Here is a 17,128-nt window from a genome sequence, read left to right on the forward strand (position 1 = left end):
CCCTCTATAATGGTATGATGAGAGTCCCTCGGGGTCCCTCTATAATGATATGATGAGAGTCCCTCGGGGTCCCTCTATAATGATATGATGAGAGTCCCTCAGGGTCCCTCTATAATGATATGATGAGAGTCCCTCGGGGTCCCTCTATAATGATATGATGAGAGTCCCTCGGGGTCCCTCTATGATAATATTACACTCTGTGTAAGGTCCCTTACAGTCCCTATTGTTTCATAATAGACTCTACCATAGAAGACCCTAGGGGTGCATGTTTGCGCCCTGTAGAAGTCCCTAGGGGTACATGTTTGCGCCCTGGAGAAGTCCCTAGGGGTCCCTGTTTGCACCCTGTAGAAGTCCCTAGGGGTACATGTTTGCGCCCTGTAGAAGTCCCTAGGGGTGCATGTTTGCGCCCTGTAGAAGTCCCTAGGGGTCCCTGTTTGCGCCCTGTAGAAGTCCCTAGGGGTCCCTGTTTGCGCCCTGTAGAAGTCCCTAGGGGTCCCTGTTTGCGCCCTGTAGAAGTCCCAAGGGGTCCCTGTTTGCGCCCTGTAGAAGTACCTAGGGGTCCCTGTTTGCGCCCTGTAGAAGTCCCTAGGGGTCCCTGTTTGCGCCCTGTAGAAGTCCCTAGGGGTACATGTTTGCGTCCTGTAGAAGTCCCTAGGGGTACATGTTTGCGCCCTGTAGAAGTCCCTAGGGGTCCCTGTTTGCGCCCTGTAGAAGTCCCTAGGGGTCCCTGTTTGCGCCCTGTAGAAGTCCCTAGGGGTCCCTGTTTGCGCCCTGTAGAAGTCCCTAGGAGTACATGTTTGCGCCCTGTAGAAGTCCCTAGGAGTACATGTTTGCGCCCTGTAGAAGTCCCTAGGGGTCCCTGTTTGCGCCCTGTAGAAGTCCCTAGGGGTCCCTGTTTGCGCCCTGTAGAAGTTCCAAGGGGTCCCTGTTTGCGCCCTGTAGAAGTACCTAGGGGTCCCTGTTTGCGCCCTGTAGAAGTCCCTAGGGGTCCCTGTTTGCGCCCTGTAGAAGTCCCTAGGGGTACATGTTTGCGTCCTGTAGAAGTCCCTAGGGGTACATGTTTGCGCCCTGTAGAAGTCCCTAGGAGTACATGTTTGCGCCCTGTAGAAGTCCCTAGGGGTCCCTGTTTGCGCCATGTAGAAGTCCCTAGGGGTACATGTTTGCGCCCTGTAGAAGTCCCTAGGGGTACATGTTTGCGCCCTGTAGAAGTCCCTAAGGGTACATGTTTGCGCCCTGTAGAAGTCCCTATGGGTACATGTTTGCGCCCTGTAGAACTCCCTAGGGGTGCATGTTTGCGCCCTGTAGAAGTCCCTAGGGGTGCATGTTTGCGCCCTGTAGAAGTCCCTAGGGGTCCCTGTTTGCGCCCTGTAGAAGTCCCTAGGGGTCCCTGTTTGCGCCCTGTAGAAGTCCCTAGGGGTACATGTTTGCGCCCTGTAGAAGTCCCTAGGGGTACATGTTTGCGCCCTGGAGAAGTCCCTAGGGGTACATGTTTGCGCCCTGTAGAAGTCCCTAGGGGTACATGTTTGCGCCCTGTAGAAGTCCCTAGGGGTCCCTGTTTGCGCCCTGTAGAAGTCCCTAGGGGTACATGTTTGCGCCCTGTAGAAGTCCCTAGGGGTGCATGTTTGCGCCCTGTAGAAGTCCCTAGGGGTGCATGTTTGCGCCCTGTAGAAGTCCCTAGGGGTCCCTGTTTGCGCCCTGTAGAAGTCCCTAGGGGTGCATGTTTGCGCCCTGTAGAAGTCCCTAGGGGTCCCTGTTTGCGCCCTGTAGAAGTCCCTAGGGGTCCCTGTTTGCGCCCTGTAGAAGTCCCTAGGGGTCCCTGTTTGCGACCTGTAGAAGTCCCTAGGGGTACATGTTTGCGCCCTGTAGAAGTCCCTAGGGGTACATGTTTGCGCCCTGTAGAAGTCCCTAGGGGTGCATGTTTGCGCCCTGTAGAAGTCCCTAGGGGTCCCTGTTTGCGCCCTGTAGAAGTCCCTAGGGGTACATGTTTGCGCCATGTAGAAGTCCCTAGGGGTACATGTTTGCGCCCTGTAGAAGTCCCTAGGGGTACATGTTTGCGCCCTGTAGAAGTCCCTAGGGGTACATGTTTGCGCCCTGTAGAAGTCCCTAGGAGTACATGTTTGCGCCCTGTAGACGTCCCTAGGGGTCCCTGTTTGCGCCATGTAGAAGTCCCTAGGAGTACATGTTTGCGCCCTGTAGAAGTCCCTAGGAGTACATGTTTGCGCCCTGTAGAAGTCCCTAGGGGTACATGTTTGCGCCATGTAGAAGTCCCTAGGAGTACATGTTTGCGCCCTGGTCCCCAATTTAGATTGATATGTATGAATGGGCTGAGGTATCTGTTTGTCACAATCTATGGCTCAAGCTTACATCAAATCAAATCAAGAAGGAAGACATCAGTGTAATAGACATTTCAGAGTCGTTCGTCGTCTCAGTCTTACACAGGAAGTTATCGTCAGAAATCTTAGAGATGAGCTTAGGATTTGTTTGATTGAAGAAGGAAGAATTTCTAAAGAAACTTTTAACTTTATCGGAGAACATGTGGTGTATCTTTGCATTTGTAGAAAAATAGTAGAGACAATGTTGCAGACAATTTGAGTGTTAATTGTTGTTTATCCGTGATAACACCCCGTCATCCATAATCATATTAATGTTGTGATCGTATGAACACTTTTGTACACTGGTCAAGACATCATCATCAGACTCCTCAATAACTAGGCACAGCTGGATTATTTTATACTTGAATAGAAGACTGGATGGCACATGTGGCGTCATTTAAAGCATAATCAAGTAGGACATTCATTTGTGGTGCTTTCAGGTGATGATTCTATTGATTAATGTTTTGACGAAGCACTGGTTTGTGTTAATCATTTAAAGGTTGAAAATATTTCTTGATGTGACTTTGTCGTAACCCGTGTATACATTCAGATAAATTATATCATTTAATGCAGGATTAAAGTTCACGAGACGGGAATGTCGTGAAAAAACGTTATTGTGATAAAATAAGTGAAGAAAATGAGTGACGCTGAAAAACATCGATTCATATGACTGTGAACAGTTGTAGATAACAGATGTACATATACTTCATTATCTGCGGAGTCCAGTATGTAGACATTGAAGTTGATAGTGATCAGATTTCCGTAACCGTTGACGAATATGAGAGACGTCGTAGGTGCATTTGCCCTACTGTGTGTGTTATCGTGAACACTCCTCTGACAGAGGTGAGAAACGACTAGTGAAACACATATTGGAAGAGCACCTGAAAGATACATATAATGAGGTAACAATATGGGAAAACATTAGCAACGTATCTATTCATTCTACTCAAAGATGAATTATGTTACCACTCACTCAGTTCATTACCATATGACAAGCTTCGTTGATCGGTTATAAACGTTTTATTATTGGAACTCTAAACTTCATCAATTTCGAATTTTATCAGCTAGCTGCCGGTTTTTTTTGTTGTTTTTTTTTGTTTTTTTCTATGATTATGTGACTTGTTATAAGTGTTGGGGGGAATATTGGAAACCTACAAACTTTCCAGTGGAATTATCAGTTATAAAACATTTTGTTTTACCATATCTTCCTGGTTCAATCATTGTGTAAATATGGAGTCATCAGAAGTCTTCATTATGGACAACGTATAGAAACTGTCATATGCAAATCATATTAGCGAAATCATACGTGAAAGACATTGTTATCTGAAAGATGTTTTTATTCACGTAGACGACATAAGATTGATACGTGTCAAATTCAGCCTAGTCCTACAAACAGTTTCATTTCACAGTTGTGTTATGTGGAGTGGAGAGTAAAGGAACTCAAAACAGAAAAATGGGGGGGGGGGGGGGGGGGGGGTGTTAGTGTAATATGGTAAAATATATTAATCGCGTTTAGACTTGTTTCACACATTGTAAAATTCATAACAACAAAATCCTGAATGTAAATACATGTTGTAATAAATCAATGAATATAGATATTTTGTCTGATTGTCATTGTAACTGTTGACGAGGTGTAATAAGGTATATTACAATTTTAAAATCGGAGGTAGTTTTATGAGTTCAACAAAAGCAACATCAAGTGATTCACTTCTCTATGTATATACAAGATTATACTATCTTTTCATAGTCTGGACGATTATATCTTACAACAACCAGTCAAGCGTTCCTTTAAGAGAGCACGAGTGGAAGAAGCCGGTCCTTACGTGGAATCCCAGCCGATCTTGCCAATGTTGCAAACCTTTCAAACACAATGACGGTAGCAGGTTCCTTCTCTTGACATAGATGTATTCAGTCGCTTCTTATGAGTGTAACCTACAAAAGCAACAAAATATGTATTAGATGCATTCAGAAACATCATCGATAGGAGCAGAAAGCCGAAACGATTATTTACAGACAAATACCAGGGATTTACCGGTAAATTAATGAGATGGTTTTGTAAAGACAATTACATCAAATACTTTACCAGTCAAAATGATACCATCGCTTCTGTGGTCGAGCGTGTCTTAAGAGCGCTAATGATAACAATGTAAAGTTATTTCTCGAAATATTGGAGTAATGCATATGTACACAAATTGCAAGATTTTGTCCAAAATTACAATGCTAAACCTAACAGATCATTAAACGGTACAGCTCCAAAATATGTTAACAAAACCAACGAAGCAGACCGTTTTTTCCTATATGCACCTTAGAAGGACAAGACGTAGAAAAAAAAGAAAACCATTGTGTAAAGGAACCAAAATTGAAGTTCAAGATAGAAACTCTGGTTAAAATATCACCTTTAAAACAATCATTTAAACGAACCTAACATCAACGATGGTAAAGATCAGCAAACGTTTCTCACGACAAGGGATACTACAATACCAATTGATTGACATTTTAAACGAACCAATAACAGGGAACTTTTATTAATCTGAACTGTAGGGAATGGAAAAGGACGAAACTGTTTGATGGAAGTAGATCTTGAACATCCAGACGAGCTCCACGACAGTCATTCCTATTACCCCCTTGCCCCAAAACGCAAAAAAAAGTCTCCGACAAAGAATTGTCAACTATCATTAAAGAGATGTGGAAAACATTACATCCAAATCCTAAACACGCCGATGACAATTTACACGGATGCGTATACACGTACCTACAGAAACACTTATACCAACTTTAGAAAACAAGACCAAGTACATCTGCCGTGGTAGAAATATTCAATTGTACGCGGAACTGAATCGAAAAACTACAAAAAAAAATTACAGAATTCTGAAAATCAAACAAAAACCTTGGTTACACCTGTAAATAAAATTCAACACATCCAAAAAAGCTTCGTGTAAGAATAAATTCGAGAAAGTTTTCTTTAAACTCATGAATAAAATGTGTTCGGTAAGACCATGGAGAATGTGCGATCTAAAGGTGTTCGGTAAGACCATGGAGAATGTGCGATCTAAAGGTGTTCGGTAAGACCATGGAGAATGTGCGATCTAAATGTGTTCGGTAAGACCATGGAGAATGTGCGATCTAAATGTGTTCGTTAAGACCATGGAGAATGTGCGATCTAAAGGTGTTCGTTAAGACCATGGAGAATGTGCGATCTAAAGGTGTTCGGTAAGACCATGGAGAATGTGCGATCTAAAGGTGTTCGTTAAGACCATGGAGAATGTGCGATCTAAAGGTGTTCGGTAAGACCATGGAGAATGTGCGATCTAAATGTGTTCGGTAAGACCATGGAGAATGTGCGATCTAAATGTGTTCGGTAAGACCATGGAGAATGTGCGATCTAAATGTGTTCGTTAAGACCATGGAGAATGTGCGATCTAAAGGTGTTCGGTAAGACCATGGAGAATGTGCGATCTAAAGGTGTTCGGTAAGACCATGGAGAATGTGCGATCTAAAGGTGTTCGTTAAGACCATGGAGAATGTGCGATCTAAAGTCGACATCAAGCTGGCCCACACGGACAAAAATTAAATAATATATGCAAGACCTTCGTTTCGAAGATTCACCATTTTTAACGAAGACTTAAAAGCCAATTCAGAACGACAAAATCAAACTAGTTTTCAACAAACCCGTATATGTAGCACATGCCATTATAGATCTGTCGAAATGAATAATGTTTTATATGTTTTATTACAAGTACGAGGGCGGATTGATATGTTGTCAGCCTCATATTGAAGAATTTGAATTTTACCGGACATATTGTATTATTTTTCAACATAATCCCCTTCAGAATCTATACATTTTTGCCAGCGGTGTTTAAGGGCCTCAATACCACTTTTATAGAACTCCTTTTCTTGGCTGTTAAGAATGTTATCCACTTCATAAATGACGTCATCATTGGACTGAAAATGGGTGCCTGAAAAAAGCTGTTGTCAGTTATGGAAAAAGATGAAAGTCTGATGGAGCGAGATCAGGTGAATGAGGCGGATGCTCAATCAATCTAAAGCAACAACCGTGAATGGCAGCCATGGCAATGACAGACTTGTGAACAGTAGCATTGTCCTGATGGAATAACGCACCTTTAATGAAGTTTCCGCGACACTAATGTTTAATATTTCCCCGTGACTGCCTCAGAAGTGGAGCATAGTATGTGCCATTGATTGTTCCTTTTGAAGATAATCTATTAGCAGAACACCATCTATGATAGTAATGTGCGCCTGGTGTGCTATTGAGCAACTGTCAGTAGTCTTGGTACCCATCGGACCGAAAGCTTTCTCATTAGAAGATCCTCGGAAAGAATCGAAAGTACTTTTTCTGTGAAATGCCAACTCTACTTGTTATACAACTTTCTGTGACTCGTCTGTCAGTCTTAACAATATCCTGAACTATATTGACCATTTCTAGGGTTGCAACATCAACAGCCCTTCCAGGACGGAGTCATCCTCAAGGCTATGCCGGGAGCGATTAAATTCTGCTAACCACCTTTGCACTGTATCACATGAAGGGGCATCTGTCCCTAGTGTTGCTACCATATCATTATAGATATCCTTAGGTGTTAAACCTTTTTACGCAAATATTGGATCAGTGCTCTTTCATCGGTTTTGTCAATTTTGCAAAGGCCGTTTGTCTTGTTTACTAAAGAGTGCTACTTCGTCGATATAAACTAACAAAATGATAGCAGTTTTTAGGTACACGGTCCTATATAATCAGAGAATAGTAGGATTTAAAAAGAACAGCATTGAGTACCTCCTTCAATACGAGGCTCACAACACACGAATTAGTCCTCGTACTTAAAACCCATCTACGTTGATGGATGAAATTACACATGACAGATACGGACAGTCTAGTATAGCACGTCCATTGTCCAGACGTCTATGACGACTTGTATCGGAACAGCAGACACCTGTTTGATCTGTCAAATTATCCGACAAAACACCGAAAGGACACCTGGATATATTTAAGGGACGAAACGAGAAGCGAACAATTTACAGTGTGTTTAAAGATCCATGCAAAAGTGTGCTAGTACGTCAATGACGTGCGTACACATATATAGATAGAAGACATTTCACAGTCACTCAGAACGATAAAAAAGACAATCAGGGGTAAGCTGGCGTAATTTCGACCACGTGGGTATTTCCGACCACTTTTGTTAAGTATCTCATACTGTAATAAATATACATATGAAATTGTACTAGTTTGGCGAATAGTACTCGTTTTCACTTCTGTTTGTCGTAAGCAGTTTCCATGGCAACTACTGTGTATCAAACTTTAAAAAATCTCGCGTGATTTTGCGTTATTCTGCTGACATCCGGTCATAAAGTTGAAAGCCGCGAATTTCAGAAGGTAAGTGTTATAGCCATGCTCTGCTCCATTTGAGATTTAATGCAAGTTTTTGATATCTTGTCGATGTAATGTGTTTGTATAAGTTATGTCCGCATTGTTTACTTCATAATTATATGCACTGTTAAACTAAAAGTTGAAATAAATAACGATTATTTGATTTTTTTTTGAGGGGTCGAAATTACCCCTATGTGATTTATATAGATGGCTTAACTTCGACCACCTGCTCTACGAATAATTTACTAAAATTGATGTCGTAGCTTAACATTCTTCAAAACTGTATACCACATATTGATGGATTTAAAAAACTAAATATTCTATAAACTATTTCATAATTTTCATATTTCATTACAGGTCTTTGGTCAAAATGCCACGAAAATCGAAGAATATCTACATGCAGTACACAAGAGAGGCGTTAGATTCAGCGGTTTCGGCAGTGCGCAGTGGGCACCTTAGTCTTCGCAAGGCCTCAAAGAAGGATGCTGTGCCAAAAACTACATTGATCGACCACGTTTCTGGACGGATCGAGTCTGGGGCGAGGCCAGGGGGGAAACCATACTTGACTCCAAAAGTAGAAGAAGCACTAGTTTCGAAAGTCATCAGTGCAGCTGACAAGGGCTTCGGAATGTCAAAGTCCCAACTGATATTAAAGACGGCCCGTCTATGTCAATCTGCTCAGATTCCGCTACAGAAAAATGTTCCAGGGCACGATTGGTGGAGAGGGTTGAAACGCAGGCACCCTGAGCTAGTTCTCCGTAAACCGGAAGGCTATTAACATCTCGTATTAGAATGTTGAACAAGCCTGTCATTGACAGCTTCTTTGTTGATCTTAATAAAGTTGTCACTGAACTGAACCTCCAAAAGAAACCCCATCTCATTTGGAATGCCGACGAGACAGGCAAACAATTTGAACATTCACCAAGCAATGTCTGCACCAAGAAAGGAACAAGGGCTCTGCAAAGTAGGACCAGCAATTCTAGGGAAAATGTAACCATTCTTGCCTGCATCAATGCCACCGGAAATGCCATGCCCCCGCTATGTGTTGCCAAAGGGAAAACACGAAAATGTTTACAATCTTTCAATATACAGTAGACGCCCCAGATGGTACCTTATGGACTTACCAAAACAAGGCGTGGATGTGCGATATTCTTGGGGACGAATGGTTTAACAACGTTTCCCTAAAGCACTGTGGTCCAGAACGACCTCAGTTGTTAATAATGGATTCGCATAGCTCACACGAAGTTCTTTCTCTGTTGGAAAAAGCAAAACAGGAAAATATCCACATTCTGGCGTTGCCTCCCCACTGTACACATGCACTACAACCACTGGATAAAACGGTTTTTGGACCTTTTAACAAAGCTTATAATCGGCTTTGTTCAGAATTCCTCGCTGCAAATCCAAACCATGTGGTAAATAAGGCATCGTGGCCTCGCCTGTTCAATGGGGCATGGACAGCAGCAATGACGAGCGCTAATATAACGAAGGGCTTCAAAGTGTGTGGCTTGTATCCAGTGGATCGTTCCCAAATTCCTGATTCAGCTTTCCTCCCATCATCAGTCTATGATACACCATTAAGCGATCACACTCAACCCAAAGACGGAAGTTCTTCCGGGACATCTCTTAATGCTTCTTTCGTTGAAAGTACAGCCACAACATCTCCCCGCCTGGTATCCCAAACAATTCCTGACTCAGCTATAGCATCACAAACAGCTATATCTCAGATTTCGCCCGAGTCTCCGTCACATGTACCTGAAACAAATCCTATCTCTGTTTCTACGATTTCGCCCGAGTCTCAGTCACATGTACCTGAAACAAATCCTATCTCTGTTTCGTCAGCGGCAGCTTCCCCTGGTGCCTATGAAGGAGTCAATATTCCCAACGAAGATATAGAACCTTTGTTACAAGCACTTGCCACTGGAGCAGTGTCTGTACACGAAACAGAAGAAAAGGAAAATTTGAGTCTGGAATATACAGTTTACGATGATATTGAAAACATGTTTAGATTACCAACGCCGGTGAAGAAAACTACCGCAAAAAAGACCGTAACAAGTCATCGTTTACTGACCAGTAACGAGGTTATACAAGAAAAACAGAGAGCAAAAGAGTTGAAAGAAGAAAAAATGAAAGCAAAGGAAGAACGACAACAAAAAAGAAACATCAATAAAGCAGCAAAAGAAGACAAAATGAACAAGAAACGCCGTGTTAAGAAGGAAAATGTGTTAGACAAAATTTGCTTCATTTGCCTGGGGGAATATACCATAGGCTGCAAAGAGCTAGACTGGGCAAAGTGTGGATCATGTAAGAAGTGGATGCATTTGGAATGCATTCCCACTTCACATGAAGTAAATGTACCATTCCAGTGTCATCTTTGTGGTTAAGATCACATTGTCGGTATACATGAATATATCAGGCCTCGAATTTGACATTTTTTGTCACTTGCTAAAAACAGCAAGTGCCCAAAATTTCTACTTGCTAAAATACATTTTTACTTGCTATTAAGCCTTCGTTTGTATTTAAGGATGTATATTAATATACATGTACTTGTTTCTGTAGTATAAACATTATAGTAATATCTAACCACATATTTTCGTTTGAAATCAATTTATTAACAGTAGCATGCATTGTAATACAGTCTCAGATACAATCAGTTTGTAAATTGAAGAGTCAAGTAAAGTTGATTAAGAAGAGAATATATAATATATTAGCATTTATTAGCATGAAATAATGGACGCAGGCTTGCAGTCTCTATATCCATATCAATATCAATACATAGTATAATGTAAATATTTCCTTCGTAATTAATGGCTTTATATTAGTTCCTGTACATTCATGAATAAAAACGGTTATTTTTCCAATGATCATCTAACATTATTTCAAATTTTATGACATAATCAGCATCGACAACAATTTGTGGCAAACTATTCCATAAATCAATAACTCGGTATCCTATTGTTTTATTTGCATTTTATGCACTTTTTAACTTTGAAGAACTTATCCTGAAGAATTAAAATATATATTAGTTTAAACATTGAAAAGTAAACTACAATGTAAAAGTATTGAAACATTTTAATGAATTTACATGTATAGTAGTATATATTATGAAAAGCCCAATACACGTAAATGTGTTTCTGACATCCAGTATCCTATTGTTTTATTTGTATTTTATGCACTTTTTAATTTTGAAGAACTTATCCTGAAGAATTAAAATGAACAAGAAGGTATCACTTAGTGTGAGCAAATTCTTATAAGTGGTCGTAATTATTTATTTATTTGATTTATGTTCGATCTTTATGAACATCTGTCGTACCATGTAAATCATGCCGATCTGTTGAACAAAGTCTGGTCGCTGTCGGTTCGGTTACAAAATGTCTGGTATTCGCGTACATCAAAAAGTGAACATTTGAATTGTAAATGAATAACAAAAATCATAGATTTCCTGAAGAAATCTCTTTCCGATAACGATCAGATTGGCCGCAGATGACGACCTCCGATCTAGGTTATTTCCTAACCTGAATAATGTGTAGTGATCTCAATTATAGGCGCAATCATATGCTACCGAACGTACAGCGTAAATCCTTCGTGTTTACCTCATTATAATATGAAATGCGTGTCAAAAGTAAAACTCGTCGGTTAAACAAATAAATCGTGTTTTTCATTTCTTCTTTGAAATTGATTTTGAGAATGAATCATTATTCTTGTTGTGGTCGAAATTGCCCATGTGTGGTCGCAGTTACCCTGATATGGTGGTCGAAGTTACCCAACAGTGGTCGACATTCCCCCCTGATAGACCTATATGGTTTTAATATTGAATTGGCATCCATTTGGGGAAAATCACTTTGGTTAACAGCTATGTATGCACAGGAAGGATAGGTCGCTTTTATGAAACCGGCGACAAGGTCAAGAACGATAACTCCAATTGCAGGCTGGACGGTAGATCCAAAGGTGGTCGAAATATGACCACTCTACCGTGCCTAGTCAAGGACATCATACAAGCGAACATCAGACGCGATCTAAGACACAACATGTAAAGAAAGTGTTTACTCGAAGACCAAATCAAAATGTGTAGAATTAATTATAAACAACAATAGTACATTATCCAATACAAATAAAACGCGAATTCAGAGAGTAACACGTTGTCCACGTGTGTCGGCTGTGTACAGGGGATCCCCACGTAGAGAAAATTCCAACTTGCAGTATTTGCTCAAATTACGATATCTGTGAGATTGTGTATAACAATGGTTGACTGCTAACTAGGAAACCTCTTTCAGGTTAGAAAAAACAAAACAAAAAGCATATTGTTGCTCATTCGAAACAAGTAAGACAAAGATGACGAATATTTCTGACTACAGCCACGCTTCGTCTTTAATAATTCAACACCTAGACCTAGCGGGTCTCTGCTAGATGTGATCATAGGGACTTATGCGAGTGGATGTTATTATTAATTGAAAGTAAATATAAATGCATAACAGTCCTGGCCCCGAGATAAACCGCCACTCCAGTTCAAATGCCGATAAAGATCGCAGATTTTGTTGCAACAGTACTAGTACTAACGGTGGACCTGATCATGACGGTACTCAAGCACGTCGGGGGTAGCGACAGATCTATTTGCGATTTGAACTCGATTGTCCGAACGACGAACAAGATATGCTGTCAATAGTGTTGTTACTCTGGATATTTTAAAACCCTATTTCTGTCGTTATTCATCAATAGTGACATGCATGAATACAAAATCATGTGCCGAATTTATGTCTCATTTCCGGGTGTTGTCAACGTTTTAATTCGAACTCCGCTTCCTTCAAGTACAGCCAATCACCGCCTTCGTAACACGAGTAGGATTCGGATTACTGGCTGTTCCAGTACATTCAATAAAATCAACACTTATTCAGGTAGTGAAGTACTTTTTTCTTCCGTAGATAGGGTTCAGTGGCAGTAAAACCAAAAACCAGAAATGAAGTGTTACAAATATTTATTTTGAATTCTGGACAGAAGTCGTCAAAAAAATATTGTAAAACTATGTATACATGCATTGGATATATCGATACATGGTTTTATTAACATGAAAACAATATCGACCGAGGACGAAGTCTATATACAATTCTGTGGTCAAATTCTGTGTACATTCAATACCAGTATTTAGGCATTGTGTTCATACCCGTGGCCGGTTGGGATCGCACTGAGTGGATAAATCAGATCTGATACAATTTACCGTGTTTTCATCTTTGGGAGTTGACTGGTTCCTGAACGTCCACGTAGGGATGTCTTTTCATTAGATGACAGTCGGATCCTGTCTCATCACTAGATGTCATAATTTTTTATTGTAAACCGATGCCCGTACTATCAAATTACTTGATTCAATTGTCCAGATTCATCTTAGTGGTAATGATGCGAGTCAGTTCGTACCATCGTGCTGCTTCGTATTTTCACTTCATGTCACGTTTTCTCACGAAGTTTTAATGATACCGATGAATACGTTACTTAGCTGGTAAAGGTATTAAATTGTATCACTGGACAATTGTATTTGAAGACCAAATGAGGAAATCGAAAATAGAAAATGAACAAACAAAGGCTTGGATCCAAAATCCTCTCAACAGCTATGGACATTTAAGGGCGACCTCGTCTTTGGGCAAGATGCATGCGTATGATGTTTGCGGGTGTGTTGCTGGAGGCTGCGGCACCCTCAGGACACCCCATCCGGTCACATTATACTGAAAACGAGCGAGCCAGGCGTCCTAATCCCAAAATTATGAGCACAAAGGAGTAGTATAACTACCGATTTTTCAAACTATTTTTCGCTCAATAGATAACCCAAAGCTTTTCTCAACAGGGGCGAACGATCGACAAAAGGCCAAAAGTAAGGTAATGTTAAGGGAGACATTAGAAAAAAGACGTTGAAAAGAAAGAAGAGTAAAGATGAGATCCCAAATTTTGTCGCCTCCTATGAATTATACAATGGGACAGCAGATACACTTCTTACGCATTACCAGCAGGGAAAGAGGCAAAGAGGCTTCTCATCAGTCGCTTAGGATTTGGTATGGATACTAATAAATGATGATGTTTTGCTTTTAAACTAAGGTTTAACCAATCTTAACACCGTAGGCCTTTAAAGGGGGGGCCACGATAGCTCCGTCAGCTAGAGCGCCAGAGTGGTCCGGCGCTCCCTACCCGTATCGATTAATTACCGGGAAGCTGACAAACGGGTCGCTATGCGCCAGGTCCTCCGTTTGTTGTTAAGAGAGGTAGTCACCAACTACTACAAGCGAACCCCGCCTCAAATTGAACCTGGTTGTTCACTTGGTGATTAACCCAGAAAATAAACAAACATCCTTTAAATTATATCAAGGTTTTTTCATCCTAGCGATAGGTAATTAAGGTTTTCTACTATTCATTTGTTTATTGGCCCCGTCAAATTTTACGAGGTATTACGGTATGGTGTTGTCCATCCGTCCAGCGTAATTTTTTTTATTTGTCCGGAGATCTCTTTGAAACCTGGTATACATATTGATTATGATATGAAATGTGTTTTCCCGAATAACAATTTTATTCGACTATTTTTGCAAAAGTTATTATGTTTTTGATATTTTGTCCGTAGATCTCCTCCTACATTTCTCGACGATTTCTTTGAAACTTGGTTTACATTATCCTAATATATTTTTGTTTCACTGAAAGTATTTAATTTTTTTCCGTAGATCTACATTTTTGAGCGAATTCTTTGGAACAAGGTAAACAATAGTCATGATATGTTTTTGTGTTTCCCCGATAAGAATTTTGATTGGACTATTTTTGCGAAAGTTGTTGCCGTTTATTCATTTCGGTATATAATTTAATTCAAACTCCTACATTTTCGGTTACTCTCAAACTTGAAATTCATTTAAGTCATTATATAAAGTCAGGTTTTTCCCAAAATAAATGATTTTTAGATATTTTTACACAAGTTATTGCCCTTTGTTTATATCAAATACATATATATCTTGTCTGGAGATCTCCTTCTACAGTTGTAATTGTTGTTTTGATTTTACCAGGTGATGAGTTCGATACGGTGATATTTTTCATTGGATATCTATACCAGTTTTAATCTGTGACATCGATTGCGAACATCTGTAGAAATATATGTTAAACTTTAATGCTGTTACGTATTCAAATATTCAGTAATCGACACGCACTGTATATATTTAAATTCTAACGCGCGACCTTTGTTACGCCGTTTCTTTAACTATATGAGTTTCCTTTGTAAGCGTCAACAATGGTACATTCATTTATAAATTGTAACAGGTGTAAGCATGCCCATCAACATATCAATATCTATACACTTCAGATAGCAATGGAGATATAAATATTTCAATCCAACCGTTATATGTGATTGAATGTCGTATTAGACAACATTAGGTTTGGTTTAGTATTGTTAAACGTCAGCTTTGGTCAATGAAGCTTCCGAAAACCAGTTCAGACTACTATTTCACTATTAAGATTTATTTCTTCTTCTTTTTCTTTTTTCTTTTTTGTTGTTTTTTTTTCGGAATCCTGCCATAAATAAAATGAAAACACTTATATGGAATTGAGAAAGAGTGTTAAATTCTTTGTGTTCAGAATAATCATGCGTTTTTTCTGAGTCATATTTGAGCATATTTGTTATTTTTGTAAAATGATCTATAAGACCAATTCTCAATTTTCTTTCATATTATGACACTAGATGGTCACTGAAATTTTTTTTCCACAGCAAAATTGTGATGGTAGGTGTTGGCAACTACCTTTTTTGGACGATGTAAAAAAAATCTACAGTTTATATGTCTATCAGATCTAGTACATCGAGAAAATATCGTATAAATATTACGCTATTAAGTCTGATTTTAAGAGAGAAGTAAAAGCATCCAGAGTTTTTAAAACACTTGCGTTTACATTGTGATATTCATGTCACGTCCTGGAATGGTCTACGTATTATTCATATCACGGGCTTGTCATTGCACGAAAAATTTACTTTAAATGATGTAATACCCGTGACTCTGAACATTCAGTACACAATGGTGTTGAAGGGGAGGTTGTGATACATTAAGCCCAGACATTAGCGGACGATAACCCATATAGTCGGGTGACAAAGGAATAACCCTTGGATCAAGGTGAGCTATTGTTTACAATTTTTAAATTAAATATGTTACTATCTGGATAATCTCGCATCCTCTGGTGTAAATGATTCTTTAGATAATTATAGGTAAACGTATTTGCACTTTTTATGCACCGGTCCAGACGCGAGTATGAAGGCATGGCCTCGTGCACCGTAAACTTGTCGTTGTCCAAAGATCTTCATTTTAGGACCTCCAATTGTTTTACCTTTATTTTTGGAACTTTTTAGACTCTTTCAAATCTTTGATACATTAGCATTTGGCAAACTTACATATTTTTTTTCGATTTTCGTCTAAGGTTATTTGGAACTTTCCCTTTTTTATGGACTATCTTTAGCACTAACGTCTGCACGGGACAGGTATATTGCTTCTTTGATAGAAAGCATTGGGATTACTCGTGCTTGTCCTCTACTTAGCTCTGGAAAGATTTGATAGTTTAAACTGATGACTTATCATCAATATCCTAATGTTAGTTCCTTTTCCGCATGTGTGGCAATATGATATCTATGGACTTTTCATAGTCGCATGGTCCTAATATCTCGCAATGTGTGCATGTGTAGACAACATCCTTCATAGACATGCCTGAAAAATTAAAAGGTGTCAAATCGTGGCATTTGCTAGCTGTTATATGTCTATATTAAAACTATGACCTCGTAAATCAAAGTATCTAAGCTATATCTGCAGAAACCAAATTTCACTGAATTTAGATTCGAGTGACTCGAGTTATCGTCATTGGTTTAACGGACAAGAATGTTTATATACTTGGGTCACTACTAAAATTATAGTACTCCATAGGTGATAAAAAAATCGACATTTATAGATTATAGATAATACCTTAATATGTGCTATAGTCGAACGTTCGCCAAATCGAGGAAGGATTTTGGTTCTGTCCCCTGTCCCTGTCCCCTGTCCCCTTTTGTAAATAGCAGTTTCTATTTCTGTTTCACCCCTTGTCAGTATAATGGGACCGGATTGGGTGTCTGCTGGGTGTCTTCGTGAGAATCGACCAATAATTTTCATGACCCGTGGTGACCATTACATTGACTTTTGGCAAGAAAATGATATTCCAACATAGCTCGTTGAGGTTTATCAAACAGTCTACATCTTCCTTATCTTCCAAATCGTTGTGTTAAAATGCGAATACAAATTGCGATCAATTTTCGAACTGTTTAAGTCCCAGATTGGGTGTAAACATTTGTGATATTCATTACAAACAAGACTTTGAATATTGCCAAATGCATTATTTAACATTCCCAGAGACT

General features: G+C 39.7%; 1 protein-coding gene across 1 annotated transcript; it reads right to left on the reverse strand.

The window, feature by feature from the left end:
- Positions 1–220: 220 nt before the first annotated feature.
- Positions 221–2,535, reverse strand: LOC117344111 (protein SPT2 homolog). Its single transcript, XM_033906759.1, has 2 exons — positions 2,436–2,535; positions 221–1,971 (listed from the first exon to the last, which is right to left on the reverse strand). Exons 1-2 carry the CDS (start codon positions 2,533–2,535, stop codon positions 221–223), a joined length of 1,851 nt encoding a protein of 616 aa, XP_033762650.1.
- Between the last annotated feature and the right edge of the window lie 14,593 nt (positions 2,536–17,128).

This window comes from Pecten maximus, chromosome 15 (genome assembly GCF_902652985.1).
Source record: "Pecten maximus chromosome 15, xPecMax1.1, whole genome shotgun sequence".
Taxonomy (NCBI): domain Eukaryota; kingdom Metazoa; phylum Mollusca; class Bivalvia; order Pectinida; family Pectinidae; genus Pecten; species Pecten maximus.

What these genes read in the sequence shown, in the direction of transcription:
- LOC117344111 (XM_033906759.1), bottom strand. Translation starts at nt 2,535, where the DNA reads ATGTTCTCCGATAAAGTTAAAAGTTTCTTTAGAAATTCTTCCTTCTTC. An exon ending in TTCTGACGATAACTTCCTGT is followed by an intron (nt 1,972 to 2,435) that starts GTAAGACTGAGA and finishes ATGTACCCCTAG; the next exon opens with GGACTTCTACAGGGCGCAAA.